The following is a 27594-nucleotide window of genomic DNA, read 5'->3' on the forward strand; positions in this document are numbered from 1 at the left end:
CCTGAGCTTCCTAGCTGTGGTCAGCGTTTTCAGCATCTCCCGCAGAACTCAGCACCATGACAACTGCACACAAGCACCCCTTCACAAACACTAAAGTAAAACCAAAAAGTCAGCAGGAATGTTCTAGAGATCTGCACACTCATAACTCTTATCTTTGAAAGGAGTTAATAAAACAGCAGCTTTCACGAGACACATCTATGTTTCTCCAAACCAAAAAGATCTCGTTGTAAGCCTCACAGAGAAATCACGTTTACCCTTCAGAGGTGGAAGTCTGAACACACCGCTGCATTTTCCCCAGTCGTGACTGGCCATGTCTTTGCATCCACTGACGTCCTTCCTACAACTGACTTCATGTAAAAGCTCACTCTAACGTGAACCTGGAGAGGCCTGGTTCCTGAAACCCGCTCCCTGAATACCTGCTGGACCACGGTAGGCCTGGAGGGCAGGCATCTGTCCCAGTCCCGGTGCCACCAAACGGCTCCTCGGTGCAAACAGGACCCACTCCAGGGAAGTTTCATAGGTCATGCTCACTGCAGCAAGCAAACCCCCCAAAAGGATTTCAGTTGCTAGTTTAATATTTTCCCTCCGTCACAAGGTTATAATATGGACATTACCGAGCTGACCTGCACACCACTGGACTGCCCTGTGGTGCATCTTAAGCAGCTAATCAGAACACAGCTGCCCGGAGAAAACACCTTCCAATCGGAAGCCAGGAATGGTAACGGGGTTCGAGGAGGCCAGAGTAACTGTCACCTCTTCCCCACCCACATGCTGAACCAGCTGGGAGACAGCCAGGTAGGGGCTGGAATCTGTCCCTGGGGAGGCCAGGGAGGGGACAGGCCTGAGGCACAGGTGGAGCACCCTCGCCCCACCTGAGACACAAGTCAACATTAACCCCTCCCCCGGCTGCTGCTCCTCAAGGAGCAGAGCTGGAGGCAGGGCCCCTCTGCAGAAGTCTGGGTGCTTCCAAACCCGGACCCTAAAGGAGGACCCCAGGGAGCAGAGGTGGGGGGCAAGGGGTCCCCAGACACTGGTCACTGCCCTACTCTCCTCCAGTGCAAATAATGAGGACAACCCTGGCTCAGCTGGCCTGGGACTGTGTAGAGGAGGGTGCGGTGCAGTGGGGGGGGAGCGAGGACGCCGGGACCCAAGGACGTGGCGCCCACTGCAGAGTAGCCTGCGATAGACCAGCAGCGGCCGGGAGGCTGAGCACGTGCTGCAGGCATGAGATGCAGGCACGAGAGCTGGGCCTCTGTTTCCTTGGGCAGGAAGCAGGGATGCTGGGAAGACCAGTTTCAGACCTGTTGGGAACATTAAGGACAGATGTTCGGGGGAGAAACTGGAAATAAAAATACAGGTCTAAGAGTTCATCGCCTGGAAACAGGAGCTGAAGCAGGCCCCAGAGAAGCCGAGGTGGGCAGGCTGGGTAAGGATGAGGCTGCATTTAGGGAGCAGGAGGGGCGCATCCATAGGAAGGCCCAGGACCCCAAAGGAGGGCACCTCCGAGCCAAGGTCCAGGGAGACAATGGGGCAGTGAGTGAGGAACAAACCGGAAAAGGAAGGGAGGAAGAGAGGGGAGAGCAGAGCCGGGGGAGACGCTGCCCTGCCCCTCCCCTCCCCTCCCCTCCCCTCCCACAGGGGCCCCGGGCTCCTAGGAGAACCCGAGTCCTGGAAACCACCAGACTGACCCCCGTGTGGCATGCCCTTGGAAATAATACCCGCTGGGAACAGGTTGCCCCAAAATAGTTACTGCTGCTTATTGAGTGTACTCACTTTTCATACCGTGTAACCTAGAATTACACATAAATCAAGTTTTTAATTATTCTGTGGCAGAAATGAAAATAAAATTCAACAAATCAATACAAAGTGCACTACTTTCTGCCCCTTTTAACACCTCCTTTAATGCGGACTATGCCTCCAAACTCAGCTACTGGTCCATCATTACCTTTTATGTTAACTGGTATCCCCAACAGTAGCCACATTTTACTCATCTATGTGTCAGAGAATAGTAATATTACTTGCAAAATTCCAAGAAATATCTTAAGAATATACACACTACCGTTTTTCTACATATCCACAGTATGTTCACTGCATAACTAATACGTTGGTCTCAGTGTGTGGCTTTTTAAACCTTAGAGTACGTCGGAAGCATCCAGATAAAAATCCAGATCCTAGACAGCCCACAGAGATTTCATTTCAGTAAAACTGGTGAGGAACCTGCATTTTTAACAAGCACCTGAGGTGCTGTGGTAATTCTAAGTCCCAATAAATATCTATTTTATCATTCATTCTAACTTTACTAGATGGACTTCTAAAATAATTGTGTAAGATCCTCAAAAATCATCGAAACAGACTCATCTCCCTTGGAGAAAACAGATGGAAAAGTGACCTCGGTCCAGCTCACCATTTCACTCTTCCATAAAGACCAATGGATGCATTATTTCTGCACAACCACCCTGCACCCTCTGAACCCTGGCACGGTGGGAGGGAGGGGTAGTGAGAACGTTGCTGAAAAGCTGCAGGATGGAGGCGGACGCCCAGACTCACAGCGGCTGCATCCTCCCCTCCCCCCGCGAAAGGACAAGTAGCAACTACACACTCTGTCAGCTTTTCTGCCCGAGAACGATGGACAAGCGGGTTCTGGGTAACCATCTCCGAACGGTGAGAAAGAGGGAAGCTGAGGTTCCCTTCACGAACTAAGATCCTGGAGGAGACGCACGAGAAAGTTTCGTCAGGGCAAGAATCAATGCTGTAAATGCTTTGAGTAACCAGAGCCACTCTGTCCCCTGCAGCCTGCAGTCAGTGGGTGAGAACAAATCAGATAGCTTACGAAACTCAACAGCTGGTGTACGCGGTCTTCCTTCAAGCAGGCGAAGGTAGGCAAGTGTCATCTCCGGGTTTGCCAAGTGAAGGTGCTGGTATTTTTTTCTGGTACTACTGTGGGGGCAGAGATCCACAAAGGATGATGCCCAAGATGGAGGCATTTCTTTAGGTTCTGAAAAGCCTGAGCTAGAGAGAGAGACTGACAGGTGGTCCTCGATGTCACCCACCCACCAGCAAAAGCCGGGCCTCGGCGCAGACCCCTGGGCAGCACGCAGCCTTGTGTTCACACTGAGATAGCCAAACACCACGTTTCCCAGCTATTCCAGGCCTGCTGGCCAGCAATTCAGTTACAGCACGTCACCACCCATGGGCCCAACCACGTGGGGAAGTCACCCGACCGCATTACCGCACTGCGTCCCTAAATGTCAGACAGCACACAGGACCGCTCGAGCCGAGCAGCTGAATGGAATCACCCTGAGCCCACGGCAGCCACAAAGTTCCAGGGCAACTCCAAGTTAGGCTCAAACACCAGCCCAAATTTTTATTTCTATTTTGCAGTAAGAGGGGAAAATGGAAAACTTAAAATGCAAATTCTGGGGATAAACCTAGCTCAAAAATGTAACACGATCATAAAAATTAAATTTTTAAGTGCACCAAAAATAGCGAAACTTCAAGCTTTAACTAGAGGTTCACTGAACTCAAGCAAGTCAACAGTCTGTTCAACTGAGAAGGAGTAAAAACTATAAACACATACAAAATCTAGATAAACCACCGCCGAATAGTTTTAAGAGGCAAAGCAGCATTAAGATTTGGGACACTATCATTTTTTTAAAAACTCCTCTGGGAAAGGAACACACATCCACCCCAAGACACATAAGCCCACAGATCGGTGTACACTTCTGAGTCTGGGACCCATGGAGACCACAGGGCCTGGGGCTGCAGGACACGGCCTGGGTCCGCCAGTCCCCTCGGGGTAACAGCTGTGAAGAGCAAGTGTGACTGTGAGCTCAGGGAGCATCCTGCGCTCTGTCCCGAGCACCTCGAGTCCTCTGCAGGGGGAAAGAGATGCTGAGTGAGTTAATACATCTTGGACATGCACCGGAAAGAAACTGAGAAAAACAATTCTGCAGCAAGCGGACTACTCTGTTGGCTGCGTCGTCGTGGGCTGATAACCTCAAACAGGGTGGGACAACGAGGAAGTCTTAACAATACGCGTGTGTCTTTAGGTGGAAAGTGTTCGCCGTTGATAAGATATGACCCGTGAGGACGAGAAGCCTCTCCGACTGTAACCCACGCAGGGCCAGCCCTGGGCCCCTCGACGTCGCCCTCGAGAGCAGGGCGGTGAGAGCCCTGAGACGTGCTCCTCCCAGCCCTTGAGGCCCAGGCCGCCCTGCTGGGACCGTCCAAAGCAGTGTCCGCAGAGAGGTCAACTAACAAGCCTGTTCTGACGTGAGTCCCGGCTCCACCGTCGATGGCTGTGTTCTCGGGCCAATTTATTAAACCATCTCTACCTGTAAAATGGCAATTATCATCCCCACCTCGGCTGCGGCACCCAGTGAAAGCCGCCCGCCTAAGTAAACAGTTCAGCAAAACCTGAACTCGCTCAAGGCCCGCGCTCCAGGGCTGTTTAAGCAACTCTCACTATTTTTCAACCTCGCAGCAAGGACGGAATATTACAGGGAGCTGCCGCAGGTCCACATCCATCAACCATTTATACTCGACATCCTTTTATTTTCCCTTTAGAGTGAAAAGAAAAAGAAAAGAAAAGAAAAGCTGTCTCTGCCCCCTCTCCCCCAGTGCCACGCCCACCTGGACAGCAGCGGATTCCAAGGATGCTGCCCCAGTCTCGCCTCTTCAGAGCAAGGGCACCTTCTCACTTCCCGGCTGCTACTCACTCCCCAGCCCCCTACCCCAAATCTCTCATTTTAGGTTCTGTATCTCTTCTTTAAGCAATAAACAGAATTGGAGGGGGTGGGAGGGCTGAATCAAACATTCAGAGACTCGAGGACCCAGAGTTACAGATTTTGAGAACACCCTGTACCTCTCTGAGCTATCCTGGAAGGTTCTAATACTCCATGACTGATGCCCTGCCCCCACCCCCACTGCTCATCCAGGATAGCATCCCCCACTGTCTTAGGACAACTGCAGGTTTGGGGGGAAGGAGTGACCACTTCCCTGGCAAGATGGCCACAGCTCAGCTGGCAGAGGGACAACTCTACAGCAGAAAGGAAGGACTTGGTCGTTTCCAGGATCTGGGATGTCTGAATTACTTCTGCGTAACCAACAAGAACATCAGGTAAATATCACCTAGTCATATGCCTGGACAAAGGCACACACAGACATTCATTTTGATGTCAGTTCCTGAGGAAAAGTGAAAATTGTGCACCCAATCTCACCCAGTCTCCACTGCATTGTGCAACCAATCTCCACTGCAGGCCACTCATTCTTTGCCGGTCATAACTTAGGGTAGTGGGGACCTTTTAGATGAAAAATAAAATCAAGATACATGGTTTGATGTGTTTAATGATTAAGAGTGAGCCAATTACAATAGTCACTTCTCAATAAAGGTGCCACATGCTGTACTAAGTCCTTTAGGGTGGAATACCTCACTTCTCCTCCACCAGAAACCTGGGTGGTCGACAGCATCATTATTTCCATTTTTCTGATTCACTGGCTGATCCGTCTGACATCACAACTCAAGTTCTCAGCCCCCAAAGAATAAAACCTCCACAAGAACAACTGCCCTCCTCCTCATCTCCGTGGGAAAGGAAGGGCATTAGGGAGAAAGGCATGGAACCCAGCCACCTTAGGTGCCAAGATATCCCAAGGTATGTGGCCCCACAGATACAGGAGGCACAGAAAGAGGAAGTGTGGACAGAAATGACCTGTGCTGACAGGACAGAAAAACAGGGGATGACACAGCAGTACGGAGCCCTGCTGGTATTTTTAACAAATCTTTGCCTATGAAGACAGCGATGCTACAAGCCTTGGGGCTGGCCGAGGTGGTGATGGACATGGTTACACATGCAGATTCTGGAGACTGGCCAACCTGGATTCAGATTCTTCCTCCATCACTTGCTAGAGCTGTGTGGCCTGGGCAATTTAACTTAACTTCCTCGCCCAAGTCTGAATCTGTACAATGGAGTTAAAACTCCTACCTATTTCCTAGAGTTACTCTGATGATTAAATGAAAAAACCCACTGAAACTTTTAGAATATTGCCTACTTGACTGGAAATGCTAGATAACTATTAGCTAGTTGTTAGGGTTATTACTGTTATTTTTAATGCTGTTGTATTATTTCTGCGCTATTTTAGTTGGTTTCCCCAACACATACCTTACAGAGAAAATAAAGACTGTTTCCTAATTTGATGATTTTTTAGATTCTAAAGATGAGTCTGCATTTTCTTCTGACAAGATCAATACACCTGCAATCGGGCCAAAGCAAAATTTCAAGAACAAACAAGGTCAAGTATACAAGAACATACAGCACTGTGTGATAGGTGTTAAAACAAACAGAACAAAAACAAGCTCACCTTGAGGACCAAGGCTTAGCAGTTACATTAGTAGTCCCATCCATGAAGTCATTTCTAGACCCATACACTTAGAAATACACCACCAACTAACACACCTTTTTTACTGTACACCTGTGTTCAAGTTGACTTTGTTATTCACTCAGTACAACGGCGGGCACCGGCTGGAAACTGGAGGCGTGCCTTTCATTCTACAAGGGGCTTCTCACTATCGCCTGCCCAGCATCACGGTAAAAATGATCACTTTTTACAAGTGTCAGAATAATACGTACGTTTGCTAATTATGTTGTAAGTATCAACAGGACAGATTCAAAAGTGTTTATAGTTTCTTTCAGAAGAACAAGAAGAGAAGAAAGTGGACTTTTTAAACAGTTAAAGCAGTCTCTAACTTGCCCCAGAACTCGGGGGATTCACCATGGGGCTACCGTGCACCCTGTTCTCAGATGAACCACGGATACGGTGCAGCCGCCTCTGACTTTTAAGTGGAAGTGGCCAGGGAGAGTTCAAGACATGTCAAAACCACACAGGGGTCTAACTCCCTGCCTTCCCCACCCAAAGGCGCAGTGTGGCAGCCCAGGCCCAGGCACCCTGCTCCGTGACGGTGGCCCCTGCCCACCCCCCGTGCCAGTGAGATGCAGAGCAGCTGACCCCGGGCCCCACTCTCCCGCCAGAACCCACGTCCCAGGAGAAGGCAACAGTTTCTTAAGCCATAGGTAGGCAATGCTGATGAAACCAAACAAGAGAATGGATTTTTAAAGGTTTTTGAAAATTTTTAAACTAACAAGTTGAAGAAGTAGCGTTAGATATAAAAAAAGCTGCCAGACTAGTTGGCACAAGTCCACCTGAGGTCAGCTCACCGCCCTTTCCCGCCGCCCTGCCGCACGGGAACTTCACCGCTCCGGGATGTTAGCGCATCCAAATCATCCCTCAAAAGCGCTGTGAGTGAGAGCAAAGCTTTCGGACGAAGCCTGCCGCCCCAGCCGGGCAAGCCCCCCAGACCCGTGAAGCCACCCCGAAGGAGACGGGAAGGGCCCTGATGGACTTGATCGCGTCACCATGGCATCTAAAGGCCCATGAGCGGTGATGTCAAGAAAGGCACCTGTGAAACACACTCGTTACCCAAGACAGCGAGTCCCAGGAAGGGAGGTTCTCTGCACACCTAGAGCCAAGCCCGACCCAGAACAAAAATAAACAGGTGCCAAAGGCAAAAATACAAACACTTCCCTCAAAAAGCTGTTTCCAGATAGACATTTAGGGTTTTCACAATTTATCTCATGCAATGTTAAAGTCAGCAACTTAGAAGCTGTTCTAGATTTATCAATTAACATCTCTCGTTTGCTTCCAATCATGCTGTATAATCCACTTCTTGTAATAACTGAACAAAGTGACTTCTATGACAATGTACGTGTCAAACGAGTTGATATGTACTTCCCTCCCCCACAAAAGAAAAACAGGTAAGTGTTGACCAAGGATAACATTTTCCTCCACAATCATTTAAGTAACGCATTCATTTCTACCACACCCAGGGATGGCTGCAGCCAGCTCCTAAAATTCAACCAGTTCCCTCCCCTGAGAGCACAGAGGGACCCACCCTCTATCTGCTGGGAGTCCAAGGACCTTGTCTCAATACATAACCAGCAGCAGAAGCGGCCTCCGGAATGCGGCGATTGGGAGGATCAAAATGCTCACCAAGGGTCTCTCTTCTCTGGACGAGCAAGCAAACTCCTCGGAAGCACGTGGACAAAGCGCCACATGTTAGGCAAGTAACAAAGTTTCCCTCTTCTCTCCCATTTCACAGACCCCCATCGGCAATCTGTGGTGGGCTCACCGCACACCAACACCTTTGAGGGGAAGCTAGCAGATTATTCTGGAGAGTTTTAGACAGTCACTAGCAATGGAAAGAAAGCCAAAACAATGGTTTCATTGCCCATTACCAGCTGCCTCAGTCACAAGCTCAGAAACTCAAGAACGTCCTCCTCCAAGCTGGCCCTCCTCAAGCCTCCCTGCCTCCATGAAGAGCATCACCAGCCAAGCAGGGAATACACTCGAAACCCACATCCCCGGACCCCTTCCTCATTCTGACAACAAATCTCTCCTCAAGTCCTCGTCACTGAACCACCTGAACACTTCTCCAACCTGTCCATTCTCCTCCATTCCCAGGGCCACCAGTCTACTCCACACCATTGAGTTCCCATCAGCAACTGCAGGCAGGATGCTGGTCCCAACCCATTCTCCCTCCCCCGCCCCACCCACTCAGTCAGTCTTTAAAACACAAGCCTGCTCACGTCAAGCACTGCTTACCACTCATCAGCGGTTCTGCTGCTTTTTTTTTTTTTTTGAAGTCCCAAATTCCATATCCTGTAAGCCCCGCCCCAGGCAGCCTGTGCCTGCCTCTTGGGTCTCACCTTAGCCGCTCTTGCAGACCTCAGACATGCTGCCTCCCCGCCCCAGGATGGCTGGCACTGCCTCCTTCTTCTACCACCACTCAGATGGCGGTGCTAAAATAAAGCCACTTCCTAAGAGGTAACAAGTGACTCTCCCTCCTCCTGGCACCCACCGCACAGCACCGATGACACTGCGGTAGCTCTGTTTATTTTCTGCCTGGGTCTACAACATCTTCTTCTGGCACCACTGTACTCCTAACTCATGCACAGCACAGCACCATTTGGGTAGCAGGTACCCGATAAATACTTCAATCGATGAACAAGAAAACAAATGAAACAGGAAAACTGATCACAGCCCAGAGTCACTTGCCACTAGAGCCAAGCCTGACACCCACAGTGGGAGCATGAGGCTCAAAGGACCACCTGCTGAAGAAAGGGTCTCTGATTCCACATCGCCATAAGCAAACGAGCCCAGGGGCCAATCAGCCTCTGACTGCCCAGTTACACTTCTTCATTGCTCTTCGACATTATTATTTTTAAAAAGACAGTTTTTAATTTTCAGAATAAAAACAAAACAAAATCCTCCAAAAACACTTCACTGAGAAAAACAATCATGTCACCTAACATTAGTTAAAAGGTACAGGAATCTAGTTATGGTAATGAATACATGCTTCTAAAATGAGAATAGTCATCAAATCTTGAAATAATTTTCTCTGCATTTTTTGAGATGGACAATCAAAAAAACTCTCCAAACCATCACCCAGCAGAGGCAAACACATCATCATTCGCTTCAGAACAACTTTAAGAGCTATGTTAGCGTCGGCTGTAGGATTCTTAAGTCAGAAGGTACTTTGAGTCAGAACATACGAGGGAGAGGTCAACCCCTCCAGAGCAGCTCAGTCATCCGACAAAGGCCACCCAGCCCCCCCGCGCCAGCACCCAGCTAGGCACCAGAAGGACAGCCGTGACCAGCACGGCGCGGCAACACCCGGGTGGCCAGCCAGAGGCAGCTCCTTTAATTAACCTCTCTGAGCTTTAGTTTCTTAATCTGTAAAATGAGAAAGTTAGACTTGGCTCTCTAAGGTCCTCACGCTCTAAAGATCCAGAGATTCACTAATGATTGTAAGATGGGTCTCTATTTGACAATATCATTATGATTTTCTACTCCGATTTATTATTTTTTATCACATGGGTGTGGTTCCATTTAAGAAGTTTAATATATTGATAGAAGCAAAACACAGAAGAGCAGTGGCAGTGTTTTTTAATTACCTTCCCAGGTCTTAACTACCACCACAACCACCGATGGACTTCTGCCATAACTGCAACCCAACCTGAGTAACACCCAAACTAAAATAAGACATCACATCCCCGTATTTTTGGTAGAAAAATTAAGTGGTCATTTACTCCCAATTTCTTTTCTACTTTAGCATCATCCATCATCTTTGAATATCAAAGTTTTCTTTAAAAAAAAAAAAAACACAGAAAGACAAAACAATAAAGTTTTCTAGAGAAAAAGGAAAATTTTATCCGATAAAGCTATAGTGGCTTTAGAAACCTGGTAAGATATAATAATACAAAATTCTAAATTTCTAACGGCATAAAAAGAATACCCTTTCAAAGATTTACAAACGTGTCTATGTGAACGAACAAGACAACTGAGGAGTCATGTAGGACCAATCCGTTCCTGACATCATCTCAGCCTCACCCAAGACGGTCCTTCTCCATCTAGCTCTGTGACCTACATCTAAGTGCTTGTTTGTTTACATCTAGAAACCATCTGAATACTGGAAGTGAATCACTTTATTACAAAGCTGAAATTTTAAGGGTCATTTTTTGCAGTCACACACTTTGCTCAGCCCTGACTAAGCATTTTTTTTCTTGCAATGCCTTCTTTATAGTCGATGTTTATAAGATGGCCATGGTGGCTGCTATCAAGCCTGAAAGGCCAACCACAGATCATAAAGGATAAAAGATAACTCCCACCTCCAAAGCTAATCTTAAAAGTGAAATGTGAGTATTTGGTCACCTACAGAATGCTCTCTCTTACTAGATGGTCAACTCTCTGAGGGAAAGCAAGGCCTCTTATTTGTCATTTTACACACAGAAAACGTGCCAATGATTGCTGAATCAAAAATAACTGAATGGACGGTGACTGTATGACAAGCCAACTTCCTTAAGCACAGGAAATAAAACGCTGTCCGCCTTGGTTTGAAATAACTACTCTAAACTTGGCACTGAGACTGATCTAATGGATTACACAGCATGGACACAGAAGCATTCTGACGCTTCTCTCACAGACAAAAATATTTTTTCTTTTGACCTAACCACTTAAAAACTATGCTACAGGTAATACGTTACTGACTGCACCTGTATGAAGAAAAAGCTGTGACATTTCTTTGATAAAGCATTATAAAGATAATCCCCATGGTATTCATTTTCACTCAATAAAAGTAAGACTTTCACAAAAAAAGTTTTGGAAATAGTCTTATAATTCAAACTGATTAACAAGAAGACCAAGTACGGGAGAGTCTATGAAAGTAGTTTTAAAACTAAGTTACTAGACTTGTTATTTTAAATTTGACTATATGTTTTCAACTTGAGGAAAAAAAGTGTTACCTTTTTCCTCAAAATAGGAAAATAATGTTTGAGCTTTTAACCATCACCATTACCTATAAATGACCTATATCATTTCTCTATCCTGACTTCTGTGTTAAGGCACAAAAAAGGAAGAAATTTTTTATTTGACTTAAAAATAATTCCATTGATTAAGCCAATATAATTAATATTTGGAATTCACATACCTGTCCTTTTCTATTATTCACTTCTTACCTAGAAACTCATTTGAATTTTGAAAAACCTAGAACAGATTTCATCAAGCTTCAATTTACTGGCTTGCACAGAGGAAGAAAAAAAGAATAGAAAATATCAAGAGACTATAAATAATAAAATCCATAGTGCTAGAAAACAGTTCTTGAGTGCCACGGTGATGAAATTCACCTGTTACAAGCCTCACAAAAATCCATTATGTCCCTTTATCCGGTTACCAGACAGGGGGGTATGTCATAATTTCACTATTCGGCAACACAAGAAAATGTAGTTTCTAATATTTGCTGCAAGCCCCTTTGCACTTAAAAATGCTGTTTACATTGTAACTTTGTCTACAGCACAGATTTTTCAGGGAACACAAACTTTTTGTGAGCAAATCTGGAAGACATAAAATGTCTCCTACTTACTGTTACCTAGAAAGGCAAACCCAGTCCTGCTTGGTGCCCCCAGCATCTAGCTTTCCGCCTCTTTATTATCATTGTCAATGAATGGGCCCCAGTCAAATGAAAGCTGCCATTTTAGGGTAAAGACTGGAGGGTTTCTGTTGTGCAACAGCAAGACAAAAACACTCCGCAACAGATGTACTCTGGGGGCTGGGAGGCGGATTCGACTTCGTAAAATCACTGCTCAAGTTATTTCTGAAATAAGAATTACCTAGTACTTACACACTGCTACAATCTAAATGGAATTATAACTGGGATCAATCAGGTTCCCATGCTGCTAAGGTCACAGTCACTAAGATTTTTTTTTTTTTTTTTTGGCATCGTTCGCATATATCTGTGAGGAAACAAGTTTTGTGGGGTTTTTCCTATTTAATTATTACATTTCGTGAGTACTCCCCCCTCCCCTTATTGGGAGAGAATTGGGGGGAAACACACTCAACCTCTTTGAAAGGTACTGCCCACAGCAAAGACGGCTTAAACTAGTATTTTCAGAAAATAAAAATCAGGGCCTTCACATAATCCTCTAGAAATAAATTAAAATATTTAATATAGCCCAGAAATCAAGCCCAGAAGCTGGACCTATTTCGAGATAAGTTATTTAAATCGATGGCTAGATAATATACAATGGGAAACTAAAAAGTATACTCAGCAAGTGGAGAGCTGGATAGTGTATCTAATTCTAGCAATTCAAAAGGAAACTCTCCATGTGGGTTGCTACTTTTCTTTTGTCCATTGTCTGTTCAGAAGAGGGGGGAAAAAACTAGTTTAAAATCGAGGCGTGAACAGTCTCTAAAAGTGACCTCCGGGAAAACCGTCCGCCCCGGAGCAGGAGCACTCCCCGCCCGTCCGCTCCACGGGGGCGCTCACAAAGCGGGCGGCCGGCCGGGAGTTTGGGGTGCGCTCCCACGGCGCGGGGCTCCTCGAGGCAGAGCCATCCGGAGAAAGGCGGCTCGGTAATGATGGCTGCTCGGGGCCGGCGGATCCTTCCCCGGAGCCTCCCGACCCACCCCCCCGCCCGGGATCCGCCGCCCTCCCCCCTCCCCCGGGCCGCGCTCGCCCCGCGCGGACGCAGCCGCCCCGCACCGCAGCCCACAGGGTGCCCGCACCCCCGCACCCCCGGCGAGCCCAGTCCCCGGTGCGAACCAAACAAACAACGCGTCCCCCGCCGCCCTCCTTCCTCTCCCCGCTGACCGCTTGGCCTCCAGCCACCTCGGCCGTTCACGCTCCGAGCCGCGGATCCCGGCGGGGGCTAGAGCGCACCCAGGCCACCTCGGGGGCCACCTGGTGACCCCCCCCGCCCGGCGCTGACCCCTGGAGGGCTCGGGGGTGGGAGAGACGAGTTGCCTCCGGGGGCTTAAAGTCGCTATTATGCAGCCGCCGCCGCCGTTGGCCCGGCCAGCTCGGCAAGGTGGGGTCCCCTCCTCGCCGCGCCTCCCCGCGCTCGCCCCGGCCCCACTCCCTTTCTTCTCCGCCTCGCACACTTGGGAGCCGCCGGGGAGTCCCGGGAGCCCCCGGCTCCGGGCTCGCAACTCCGCGCCCGCGGCCGGCACGGGCTGGGCTCGGGACGCCCCCAGCGCCGCGTGTTCGCGCCGCCCCCGCCCCACGCGGCGCCCCGCGCACTTTCCTCACCGCCGACCCACCTCGCCCGGTGGCCGTCCCCGCGCGGGCCGGCGCCCCCGCGCCAGCAGGGACGCACTTTGTTCGCGCCGGTGCGGCCGCCGCTCCCGGCGAGCGCGGCGTGGTCGGTCCGGAGCGGGGGGCGGGGGCGGGAGGCGGGGGTCGCCGCCGTCCCCGAGCCGCCACCGCCGCCGCAGCCGCCTCTCAGCCGCCCCGCGCCCGCGCGCCCATCGCCCACTCGCACTTGAGTTGCAGCCCAACTTTTCCTCCTTCCTTTTTCTTTCGAATGGAGCCGGCAACTCGTGCTCGGCGCCGGCGGGAGGAAACGCGCTCGCGCTCCCCCGCGCGCAGACACGCTCCCTCCTGTCCCCCGTACCCCCCCACGCCGGCAGCACAACAAAAAGCCATTTACATGCGAGGAAGTGACCCTCGGCCGGACCGCGCGTCCCCGCCGCCGCCGGCCCCGCGGACGCAGGCAAAAGTTGGGGCGCCGGGCGGCGCTCGGGGCGCGGGTTCGGGCCCCGCGGGCGGCGACGCCGGCGACAGGGCACGGGCGGCGCTGCGCTCCTGCGCCGGCCCCGGCCCCGGCCCCCGCCCGCCCTCGCCCCTCGCCCCGCACACGCCCAACTCCTCGTTCCCAACTCCTCGCGCGGCCCCGGCCCCGGCCCGGAGCGATTTCCTGCCGCCGCCGCCCCTCCCGGAGGCGCCCGGCGAACTCTCGCGCTTACCGGGTCGGTCGGTCGGGCCCCTCCGCTGCCCTGTGCCGAGGGGAAAACAAAACGCAGAGCGGGCTCCGGAGTTGGCTCGGCGGCCGGGGCCGGGGGGCTGAGTCCACGGGCGCGGAGTTGGCCGGGGGCGAACGGGGGCTCTGGCGAGTTTCAAGGTCTCCGGGTCCCGGGGCTGCCTCCTCAGCGTCGCTCCTTTGTGTAATTTCACTCGATTCAAGTTTAATCCGATAGTTCCCGAGCACGAGCGCGTCCGCACCACCACGGCTCAACCCCCGCGCCGCCGCCGCCGCCGCCGCCGCCGCCGCCACCGCTGCCGCCGCCGCCGCCGCCGCCGCCGCGGCCCCAGCACGCCAGCGCCTGCGCGCGCCCGGCACGCCGCGCGCGCCCGAGGCCGCGGGGCCGCGCGCGCCCGCCGCCGGCTCCCTCCGCGCCGCGCCCGCGCCCGCGCCCGCGCGCCGCCACCTGACGTCAGGCGCGCCTGGCATAATTTATGCAAGAATTCGGCCGGGGTGGCGGAGGCCGAGGGAGAGGCCGAGAGAAAGGGGGCGGCGCGGGGCTGCGGGGCCGCGGGCTGCGGAGGGCGGGCCGGGCGCCACTTCCCGTCCCCGGGCGGGCGCCGGCGCTGCGGGCGGTTCTCCCCGCGGGCCGGTGTGCGGCCCCCGCGCCGTCCTCCCGGCCCGGCTGCCCCGAGCGCTCGGCCGCCGCGCGGCAGCGCCCCGGGCGCGGGCTGGAGAGGGTGCCACGTTTCCCCGCGCTGCACCTTCCCGGAGCCCCGGTGCGCCGCCCTCGGGCAGGAATCGGCGGCCGGGCGGGCGGTCCTCCCGGCCGCGGCGAGGGGCTTCCGACGCTACGCGGACCGCAGCGGCTTGGGGAGGGGGGCGGTGGGACGGCTCTTCGGTAATTATCCTTCAACTTGAGATGGTTTTCCCACATGAAATTACTTAGAATGGGCACATTCCATTTCAAATAGATTTCTCCTGCCTCTGCACAGGGCTTGCCCTACATCCTGCTTGACAGGACAGCCGGACCCACTACTAAATCAGAAAGTTTAACTGGATGGCGTTGATTTTGTTGAATTTGTTCCCATGCCAAAAAAGGGAGAGAGAGCGCAGTGGTTATGAAACAAAGAAATAGGTTGTGTGCCCATTATTAAACGTGTCAGGACTAGAGTGTTTTAATCATTCTTCGGCCAAACTGGCACTTTTGTATGATCTCCTAGCCTTAAATATCCAAGTCTCTTATTCTGTTTCTCTTCCTGGTGCAAAATGAATATTAAATCTGGAAGAATTTTTCTTTTACCAATTTCCTTTTAGGAGATAGAACTACGAACATTTGTCAAGCACCTTTTATGTGCAAAATACCAAGCAATTATAATTCTTTTAAATTGTCAACTGTTGTACACTTTGGGCTGATTTTATTAAGTAAAAGATTGCATTTATTTTTAAATAAAGGAAGGCACTTGTATCAACTAAACATAGTCCTATAATAGATAAAGAGTAAAGAAACTTGCTATTATTCGACTCCAAAATAAACAGAAAATTGCAGAACTATGCAAAATATAATTTCTCTTCATTCACCACCTGTAATAAATACTAAGACTGTAATCACAGTATTTCTATTTGAACAAAAGATTAATCAAAATTATTTTGTTATGTTACTAGTACAATTATTCAATAACTAAGTTTGATTATCCTAGACTTAATCACTAAAACATTTACTTCCTAGTATTAGTAATGAGTTTCCAAATATTTGTTACATTATACTGCCATTTATTGAAATGCACTGGTTTGGGCTTGCTTTCATCAGATATTTGAATGGTCTTTTGAAAGAGGGAAACGTTCATTCAAGGGATTTACAAATAAACAGCAGAAAGAAGGTTGACACCACAGAAAATTCTGACATTAAAAAAATTAACAGACACTAAAATCAATTTCTACCTTTTTTATAGTCCATTTTATAAACCAAGAATCAGAATTCTGAGGTTAGGTTTACATTCCCATTAAGTTTGTATCTGTCAGTGAAAGCATATGGGGATGCTTTGGGGTATGTTGGGGGTGATGTTAAAGACAGGACACATGTCTACAAAGAAATCACTAGTACCCCACAACATTAGAGGACATGTAAGTGGCATAAAAAGAGTTATTGCTTATCTCTTACAGTATGCCCAGCTTGTTGTCAAATGTTCATGTATTTCAAGTCAATTTACAAGCTGAAAAATGACATCTACATATAGTGAAAGTATATTAGTTAACGTTTAATTAACAAATAATATTGACTATGAGCAGATCCCCCTGTGCCCTTTGTATATTTAACTAGAAAGTGAAGACACTTCTCCTTGAAACATGAGAAATGGTAAAATAGTTCAGCCAAAGCTTAACGTGGAAAAAGCAGCCCCTCTCTGGTTTAATCTCCCGCCTTGTCCCACTGCGGTTCTGACAGCCTGGACGGAGGAGCCTCTAAGCGTTCTAGGAGTTGGACTGGTGCTGAGCTAGAGGGCCTTGGAAAGCGGAAGGCCTCAGGGGCAAATGCCTAGGCAGCTCTGGCCTGCTAGAGTTGACGTTTTCCTCCACCCCCACCCTCCCATCACCCTTGGCCTCCACCGTTTTCTCTCCATTTGCTTCACTATTGAAGTTTTCCCATTGAGAATAATTTGAATTCACAAGCTTTCCCTTTAAGTATGCAAATACCTCAGGGAGATAAGGGACTCCTGGTCATTCACGGATGAGTGTCAATTAGTTCAGTGGGTTCTTTTCCTCCCAACACCTAGCTGGGATGAACAAATTTAGAGATTTATTCATTCATTCAACATGGAGTGTCTAAAGGGTTCCAGGCATTGATCTAGGTGCTGGAGATACAGTAGTGAACAAAACAGACTGATGTTCCTACCCTCTGGGAGTGTACAATCTAATAGGTTGGTAGCTTTGGTTTTGTACTAAGAGCAGATGGTAATTTTGGAGGCTAAGCCCTTAGGGAATAGGACAGACTTGAGTTACTTGTAGCCAGAGGGCAGTGGAAAGGAACCAGGGGCTGGAAGTGGGCATTAGAGGATGATGTGGGTGCCCCCAGAAAGCCATTGAGAATTCCAGGGACAACTTGACCGTGTTACAAAAAGGTTTTCTAGGCCCCATGAGATGAATGAAAAGAATCTCTTCCAAGAACTCCAGTGAATGCCATTATAATGGACTACATTATTGCTTAGACAGGTAAATATTTGTCTCTGTTTGGGACATAGCCATGATGAATCAACCTGTCATACTTCATGGGAGAAAGGGGGAGGGAAAGGGGGAGGATAATTTGCACACCCAAAACCACTGAAAATTACCCAGACTTTAGAACATCTCCAATTTTTAAAACTATCTGTTTTTCCGTATCTGTTCTTCCAGATGTTATAAATCTTAAAATATTACATCAGTTACACTAATTCCAGTGTGGAAGACCTACTTTGAAGCATGTTTGGAGCTCATCTTTTGAAACTGTGTTCAGAACCAATTGCAAGTCATAGAAAATAACTCTCTTTAGTGCCCAGATTCTTTTTTTTTTTTCCATGAAAACCTGTATTGTTCTACCTCATCTTTTATCAAATTTGTATCCAAATGATTGCGGTGAGCTTGACAATATATTTTACCTTTAAATGACGAAGATTCACTATCACTGAAAATATATAGAAAAAATTAAGCTATAGGTATTTGGAGGGCTATACATGCTGAAGAAAGCACCAAAAAGAAAAGCCTGAAAAGCATTTCTCCCATCACTGGAATGACAGCATAACCCTCTTCTGTAATGTTTTCATACGGGAAAGAATTCAGCTGGCTGGGTCCCTCTGCTTCCAGATTCCGCTCATGATGGAATCAATTGCCACTGCTTTTGCTGGCGAGTGTCAAGACTGGTAAGGTGAAGACATCACGTGAAAAGAAAGCCACTTGGGCTGCAATTAGGCCACTGTTGGCTCCCAAAGATAGCATGGTTACCTAAGTTTTAGCAAATATTTATTGAATTCCTATGTGTGCCAGACTCTCTCTTAGCCCTGGAGGACACAGTTAGCTCCCTGTCCGCATGGAGCTCATGGTTGGTGACAGCATAAAGAAGGGAGCGATTCTTGTGGCCCGACAGCAGAGCAGACTTCCTAGGAGAAGGGAGCCTTTCCTCGGAACAAGGAGAGCAGAACAGACAGCAATGAGGTCCAGTCGTTTCGAAGCCTGGTGAACCCAGGCCACTGTAAGCGGTTCCACACTGAGTGGAATATGCTGGGTGCTTCCTCCTCGGTCTTTTCTGACTCCCCAGGATGGGTTGTTCTCCCAAAGGTACCCATCTCCATCCATACTAGTTTACATTCAATTGTAATGAGTTCCTGTTCCAGCTTCTCCCTGGGTTGTGAGCTGCCTGGGGGCCACGACTCTGTCTTGTCCTTTGCCATCTCCAGTTGGCACAGAGCCTTCACATGAAAGTGCTCGGTAAAGGCTCATCTGCTCATGTCGATGGCAGGGTGGGAAGGCAGTAGGTTAGACTGGAGATTTGGATAGGGTCGAGGAGGACCCCTGCACCCCACAGGCTTTGGAGGCTCACTGAGGAATTTAGCAAGAGAGCCGCAAGTCCGACCCCTACTTTGAAAGATTGCCCTGACGAGAAGAAGACTGTGGGAAACTGCCCTGAAGCAAGGAGAAAAGTGACGAGGCCTCCTGAGGCAAGAAAAGGGAAGACATAACAGCAGTTACCAACTTCTTGTTCAACTCCAGACGTTCCTAAATACTTGTCACACAGGCTGTCGTCCCCTGGGGAAGACAAAGCAGAACTGCACGACCGCTGCCCCCTTTGCTGGGGAAGGCAGTGCTCTGTCTGGAAGGAGCACTGATGGGGATCATGGAGACAGTGGCACTGCCGCTGCCCTGCAAGGAGGCATCTGCTCTTCCCACAGTTACCAGCTCCAGCCTCCATGACTTGTCACCAGACTTACCCTAAGTCATGCTGAACACCACCTAAAGTCTCTCATTGTCTCCATTTCTAGAAGACTGATCAATGGAAATTCATGGTGCTAACTTAGCCAATTATAGTAAGATACTTTAACAAAACATTTCAAGTGGGAAAATACTGTGTCTTATTCTCTACTTACTGAGCAATGGCTCTGTATCACACACTGTGCTGGGGGCTGCAAAATAGAAATAAAGCAAGCCCTACCCTGGAGGAGTTCTCTGAGTCTCTTCAGGGAGACAGACATTTAAGCGATCATTACAATTAAAATGTGTACAATAGTGGCACTGTGGGGTACATGATTGCTCAGAGGAAGGGACACCTAAGTTTGCTTCTGCCCATATAGGCAGGGGAGGCTTCACAGAGGATGTGACATTTAATCTGAGTCTTCAAGGACTCTGCAGATGGCAGGGGTGGGGAGGTACACCAGGCAGGAAGACTGTCCGAGACATCCATGGAGCAGATGGCTAATGATGGCACTGTAAGTAATTTGGCTCAGAGCACAGCGTACACAGGGAAAGGGCAGGAATTGAGAGTAGAAATGTAAGTAGGGCCAGGTCAGAAAGGGCTTAGGAGCATATGAAGAAATATCCATCTTATTCCACAGGTGAGAAGCCACAAAAAGTTTGTCAGCAGGAAAATCATCCAGACAAACATGGATAAGTGGACCAAACCTTGGAGCAGGGAGCCAGGGAGTAGACACTAGTGATTGTCAAAGTACAATACAGTGAGGTCCTTGCCCAGGGCAGCATTCGAAGTGATGGAGATAAAGGAATAAATGTGGGAGAGAGATTTAGGTGACATATTTGATAAGATGTGGTGAATGACCGATGGGTGCTAAGTGAATGAAAGGGAAAGGGTGGAGATTCACTTCTAAGTTCCCTCCTTGGAGTGACTGGTAAGTAGTTGCATCATTAACCAAGAAGTAAGTGGGGAGGAGGTTTGTGGAAGAACCCGGTGCTTTGGTGTGGGAATACAAGCTGGCCTGTGGAACATTCAAGTGGGGATGTCCATTCAGAAGATGGATCAGGTCTAGAAATGTAGGTGTAAGAATTACAAGGAATGAATGGTATTTATATCCAGTGGAATGGATGCTTGGTGAAACACGCAACATGGGAAGAAAGCAGGCTGACGAGAGCTACAATAATCTGTGAAGTACCAGGTTGTCTCAGTCATCTATTACTGCATGTCAAACCACCCCAAAACTTAGTAGCTTAAAACAAAAATATATTATTCAGCTGGTGACTGGCTGGGGGTTGGGGTCAGTTGGAAAAACCTGGAGCAGCTGACATTCTCTCTGTTTCTCTCTCCCTTTCTCTCCACTTGGCCTTTCATCTTAGTCATCCAGAAGACACGGAGGTTTCTGAGGAGTGTTCCAAGAGGGCAAGACCCAAGACCCAATCCCTTATCAAACCTCTGCTGGCTTCACATCTGCCCATGTTCCACGGACCAAAGCAAGTCACAGGGTCAAGCCCAGACTCGATGCGAGGGGAGCAGGAAACGGCGTGACGGCCCCGAGGAGGGATGCACTGGGGACGTGACTTATCCACGTAAGACACATGTTAAGAGACAGGCAGAAAAAATCCTGAAGGGAAGCATCCAAAGAGAAGCCACTGGAGACAACGCACAAAGACTGGCCTGAAAGAAACAGTAAGACATCAAGGGAGACGAGTTTCTAGAAGGGAAGGCGCCCCTGGGCCAAAGGTCACGGAGAGGACAGGCGGGGAAGGAGAAAGAGGTGTTCATTCGACTTGGTCTTTGTTAACCTTTCCAGTTTCAAGAGTTGAGGGTAAGAGCCAGATCGCATCGGGGAGAGGAAGTTAACAGGCATTGAGGAAGCAGAGGCAGGTGGCGTAGACTTCAGACTCTTTTCTCAGAAGCGTGGTCATGAAATAGAGAGAGATGGGTTAGTATCCAGAGGAGAACTCACATCAAAGAGAGAGGAGGAGGAATTGTTGTCGTTTTTATTTTTTTAATATTAGGGTGATATGCATTACTTTGGAATAAGAAACAGGAGCGGGGAGGGTGTAGCTCGGTGGTAGAGCACACGCTTAGCCTGCACGAGGTCCTGCGTTTAACTCCCATACCTCCATGAAAATAAATAAATAACCCTAATTACCTCCCCTCATCAAAAAGAGAGAGAGAGAGAGAGAGAGAGAGAGAGAGGAGAGAGAGAGAGAGAGAGGAGCCAGGAGAGAGTGAGGTAACAACACAGGAGAGTGAGGACCATGGGGAGGTGGAAACCACGAACTGGGTGTTGGTGGGAGGAGCGACACCTGTTTTTCTGAAACCGAAGAAAAGCTGGTGAAAATGTCAATATGCCTCTAGGTTGGAGTAGAGAGAGATGACAGAGAGTTAAGCAAATTCGTTTATCATAGCTTCTGTTTTTCTTATTAATTCCGTGGTTAATCATCTCCCAAGACTGAGCTGTTCATGAAGGGTCAAGAGATTTAAGGCACGTGTTCAAGGGTTGGAATAGTCTCTACGTGGAAGAAAGGAGCTGCAAAAAGAAAGTTAAAGGACTCCTGTTGAGTCCTGAGCCTCCTTGAGTCCCTGAGCGGAGTATGCTGGAGGCATCAAGCTGTTATGCAACTTTCCTAAGTGATGTTCAACCCTGGGGGAAGGCGCATGGCTGGGGAACTGCCAGGTTCACCCAAGGGAGTCCTTGTCTTTGGCGGAGACCCGGGAGGATTGGCTGGCCACAGAGCAGGGTCCCCAGGCACGAGCTTCATTAGCTGGAGTCATGAAGTGGCCACAATCACGGTCCCTTGTTTAAACGTGGGACAGGAGATGTATGTGATTAGAACATGACACGTAGAGGTTTCTGGCCATCTGAAATCCTCTTCGGGGAACTAGGTGTGCCAACGACAACAAAGAAATAACGCAGTGTATCTCCTTTCTCTTCTATTCCCTTGAGTCCCGGGGGGTTGAGTCCCTGGGGTTGGCTCATTTGGTTGGATTCCAGTGTTAAACCAGGCCAAGGCCTCGGGGGCTGTTTTTGTTCTGGTGATCTCAGCAGGGTCAGTGACATACAGGGGGACATAATATTATCATCGCAAGTGCGTGGACAATTCTGGGCTAAACTATGTCAGACTCATAGTTGTGCTGTGGCATGTAAAATGAGAACAGGTCATAATTTAAGGTTGCCTAATTCCATATCACATGTATCAGATCTCATGATGCTCCTCCATTTAACTCTGGTTTAGGTATTTGCCAATAACTATTGCTAGCACATGAGCCTCCAGCCCTCTTCCTCCTTGGTCAGACTATTCACAGTAGAAAGAATATTAGCCTTGTCGGGGGAGAGAGTACAGCTCCGTGGTAGAGCACGTGCGCAAGAGGTCCTGGGTTCAATCCCCAGCACCTCCATTAAAAAAAAAAAATAGTTAAATAAACAAATAAACCTAATTACTTCCCCCAAAATAAAATTAAAAAATTAAAAAGAAAGAATATTAGCTTTGGTTTTTGCAGATTGTGTACCTACCACACTCTTTTACCGATGGGGAATGTGAGGCTGGAGAGGTTGCCCTGCTGTAACTGAGAAAATGTTGGGGCCCCAGTCCAGGCCTTCTGAGCCCCAAACAGGACTCTAATAGCTGTCCAAAGACTCCCTGCCTTTCTCACAATCCGCTGTGAATTGAACTCCTCAACCTCTAATTGTGTGCCCACTCCTCTGCTTTCAAGGGAGAAAAGTCACATTTGACAGACCAGCCTGCACCCTGATTGTCACCAGATCTTGTTTAGGCTGCAGCTCTGGGTTAAGACTGACCTGAGAATTATGCACCCGAGCATGACTAATGCCTTCTCCTGGGTGGAAACACGAGCGACTCCCGGCTCACCGATCTGCGGTGAGATACGGCAGGCCCAGGGACTCGCCCACCCAGTACAGCCTGTAGATCCGTGAGAGGTTGGTCAGGACCCGCTCCTCATAGGGCGTCTGACACAGAGGGGACACGTGACAACGTTTACAGAATGAGTGTTGCATTTAAGGTGCTAGGATGGCTGGATACAGAAAGACAGAAATACTTCTTTTTGTTTTGAAGTATAGTCAGTTTAGAATGTTGTGTCAGTTTCAAATTCTGGTGTCCAGGGTAATGTTTCAGCCATGCATGTACGTACAGACATTCCTTTTCATGTTCTTTCTCACTATAGGTTACTACAAGATACTGAGTGTAGTTCCTTGTGCTCTACAGTAGAAACTTGTTGTTTTATCTATTTTCTATATGGTAGTTAGTTTCTGGCAAGTAGGTAGTAATCTTAAACTCCCAACTTATCCTTCCCACCCGCCTTCCCCCCTGGTTACCGTAAGTTTATTTTCTATGTCTGAGTCTGTTTCTGTTTTGTAAATAAGTTCATTTGTGTCTTTTTTTCTTTTTTAGATTCCACATATGAGTGATACATGGTATTTTTCTTTCTCTTTCTGGCTTACTTCACTTAGAATGACGATCTCCAGGTCCACTCATATTGCTGCAAATGGCATTATTCTATTCTTTTTTTTATGGCTGAGGAGTCCTTTCTTTCTTTCTTTCTTTCTTTCTTTCTTTCTTTCTTTCTTTCTTTCTTTCTTTCTTTCTTTCTTTCTTTCTTTCTTTCTGTTGTTGAAGTATAGTCAGTTTACAATGTTGTGTCAACTTCTGGAGAAATGCTTTTTAAAAAATATTCTGTGTACTTGAATCTGAAAGGAGAAGCCTTCCTAATTTTATCTTAATTTGTAATTTAGCGTAGTTAACTTCCTCCAAAGTAATTACTTGTTAATATGTTTCTAATGTGTTTCTAATGTGATTGAGCTACTATGCTGGGGTTTTTCATTTTGAGAGCTAGCAAGACTTCTTATTAACCCGTCTCTTCCACTCCTCTCAGCAGTTTTCTCTGGATGGAATTCCACATGCTGACTTCAGTTCCCAGCAGAGCTTCCCTGGCTCAAAAAGGCAGGAGCCAAGTGGACTTGGGGCTGCAAACCACCCACCTTGTCCCCATCCCCATCCCCACGGGCTGTTGTGGGGCCCTCACAAGCCACTGCCCTTGAGTCATGCCTAAGTCCCTTGGGTCAAAAGTCGCATGAGTACAGCTTCACATGTTTCACCAAAGCCTATTTCTTTATTACCACTCTCAGGAAAAGAAAATGTAACATTACCAGACCTCACCCACCAAGGGTCAAATGGGACATGTGGGCTCAGAGATGACACAGATCACAGCAGTGGAACAAGAATGACTGAGTTTGGGAAACAATACCACGTTCTACATGTTTCTCTTGCCTCACACCTTTTAAAAAAAAAAATGTGATAAAAATATATACACTATAAAAATACCATTTTACCCAACTGTAAGTGTACAAGCCAGTGGCATTAGGTACATTCACAGGGTTGTGCAACCATCACTACTATCCATCTCTGGAACTTTTTCATCATCCCAAACAGAAACTCTGTACCCACCAAATATTAACTCCGCATTTTCCACTTCCTGGTAATCTCTATTCCACTTTCTGTCCCTATTACTTGGCCAACTCTAGGTATCCCATGAGTGGCATCATATAATATTTATCTTTTTGTGTCTGGCTTATTTCACTTAGCACAATGTTTTCAAAGTTCATCCATGTTGGAGCATGTGTCAGAATTTCCTTCCTTTTTAAGGCTGAGTCATAATCCACAGTATGTATGGACTACCCTTGCTTTATCCATTCATCTGTTCATGGAATGTGGGACTTGGACTGTTTCCAATCTTGTAGCTCTTATATGAATAACACTGCTGTGAACAGTGGAGGGGGGTGGTTATCTCATCCTTTTTAAGACTAGGACCCATCCAGCCAACATCCTGGCACTTTATAACTCCTCCTTCCCTGAGACCGGTTCATACCAGCTCCCCTGGTCCCTTTGCCCACTGCCTGGTGAGGGCCTCACCTCCCACAAGCAGAACAGAAGCTGGCTTCCTCAGTACCACTGTGCGCTCTGCCTGGAGTGGTTCTCTTAGTCCCGCAGATTCCCTGCTCCTGACTCTACACCTGGGGCCTTGGCTGGACCCAGTGCCTTCCCTGGCAGCCCCATCAGGGGATAGGACCCCTTCAGCCCTCTCTTCATGAGCTGAGACATAGTATACCTCAAGGTCAGGGCTTTCCAAAACTTGCTGAAGATAACAGGTACGTTACACCATGGAAAATGTCAGTGAAAGACAGACATAGTTGACTGGAGAATGCTATAAGACTCTCCCAAATTACTCTGATAACATTTGTATAAAATAGAATTACTTTCTGCCTATTTACGGGTAAAAGTTGATAATCCGTTATTTATTAAGCTTTTCCTATGTGGATGATACCACATTCTGGATTTGTGGATGGCTGTGGTTATATTCACTCCATTGCCCTCAGAAAGGGTACATTTAATCAGAGAGATACAGACCATGATGGTGTAACTAGTTACATAAAATAGACTTTATCTTTACAAGAGAGGTTGCACAGGTGTCAGAAAGAATGAGGTAGCTGCTTACGTACTGATATGCTATCATCTCCAAGCTATACTGTTGTATAAAAAAAGCCTAGATGCAGGAGAATGTACATGGTACGTTCATCGTCGTAGAAAAAAGGACAGGAGGATTTACAAATACACACACACACGCACATGCACATACGTGTGCATATACATACATTCATGTGCGTGTTTATAAATGCATAGGTATGTCTGGAATGATACACAAAGAACAAGCAATAGTGGTTGCCTCTGAGGTAACTGTGGATGGCAGAATACCTTTTTTCTGTGAGAACTCTCCTGTACTGTTTAAATTTTCTATTGTGTGCACATATTACTTTCAAATTAAAATATATATATAATTTTGTAACAATAAAACACAGTACATGGTACTATGGAAAACAGTGTGGAGGTTCCTTTAAAAACTAAAAATAGAGTTACCATATAATCCAGCAATCCCACTCCTGGGCATGTACCTGGGGAAAACTCTAACTCAGAAAGGCACTTGCACCCCAATATTCATAGCAGCACTATTTACAATAGCCAAGACATAGAAGCAACCTAAATGCCCATTGACAGCTGACTGGATGAAGATGATGTGGTGTATATATATATAATGGAATATGACTCAGCCATAAAAAAAGAATGAAATAATGCCACTTGCAGCAACATGGATGGACTGAGAAATTATCATACTAAGTGAAATAAATCAGGGAAAGAAAGACAAAATCATATGATATCACTTATATGTGGAATCTAAAAAATGATACAAATGAACTTATTTACAAAACAGAAACAGACACACAGACATAGAACAACTTTGGGTTACCAAAGGGGAAAGGAGGAGGGAGGGATAAATTAGGAGTTGGAGATTAGCAGACACTGCTATATATAAAATAGATGAACAACAAGGACTTACCAGATAGCACAGGGAACTATAGTCAGTACCTTGTAATAACCTATAATGATAAAGAACATATATATATAACTGAAAAAAAAAAGGCTGTGCATGGGAAGTGGTGAGTGAATAGTGTACAAACAACATGAAAGGCTGTCAGAGGAAGGGGAGTCTGCTCTAGGCTGCAGCAGGCAGGACAGTTCATAGAGGAGGAGGGGACATTTGAACTGAGATATCCAGGGTGGGTAGGCTCTGGGAAGAGGGGTGGTGGTGGGACAGTAAGGTGGGACAGTGTTCCAACTAGGAGGCACAGAATAAGCAAACTTGGAGTCGCATGTGGTAAATCTATTGATCTTTGCCTAGGTGGAAGAATGTAGTAGTATTTTATTTGCTTAATGTACACATTGGCTCATTCCAAAATGCATTTTAAGAAGCTTATAAGATCAATAACAGCACAAAATTATTAAAGGAGAAATAGAATTGAAATTAGGACCTCAGAGAAAATTTTTAAAAAATTTTTTTCTAACCAAAAGGATTAAGCAGTTACGGAGCTTTGCAATTGTATCTGAGCCTCCTGATGGCCAGGGTGAAAAGGGAAACCATAAATATGCAGCCTTTCCCATGGAAAGAAGGATGGCTTACCAGCTCTTTGAGTACCAGTTCATTCTGTCAAATTTGACAAGGAAGTGTCACATGGGAACTCTCATAGGAAATGGTAAGTTCAAAGGCATCCTGGTTGAAGGTCATCCAAGGTCATCTAGGATTCAGGGTTTCACTGGTCTACTTCAACAAAGTTCTTGGAAGAGTGATGGATATCAAGTCTCCTAGAGACTCCTCCCAGAGCATCCCTCTCTCAGCTGGGAGTTCTTTGTGTTGTTGGGTGTTGGTGTGTGTGTTTGGCTTGTAAATAGAGCCATAGAA

General features: G+C 47.7%; 1 protein-coding gene across 1 annotated transcript in view; it reads right to left on the reverse strand.

Annotated features, from left to right (window-relative positions):
- Nucleotides 1–14837, reverse strand: part of LOC116660486 (shadow of prion protein-like) — a 56234-nt gene extending 41397 nt beyond the window's left edge. Inside the window, exon 1 of the mRNA XM_032470065.1 lies at nt 14353–14837. Coding sequence (XP_032325956.1) covers nt 14353–14837 — 485 coding nt within the window. The remainder of the gene's footprint in view (nt 1–14352) is intronic.
- Between the last annotated feature and the right edge of the window lie 12757 nt (nt 14838–27594).

This window comes from Camelus ferus, chromosome 29 (assembly GCF_009834535.1).
Source record: "Camelus ferus isolate YT-003-E chromosome 29, BCGSAC_Cfer_1.0, whole genome shotgun sequence".
In the NCBI taxonomy this organism is placed as follows: Eukaryota; Metazoa; Chordata; class Mammalia; order Artiodactyla; family Camelidae; genus Camelus; species Camelus ferus.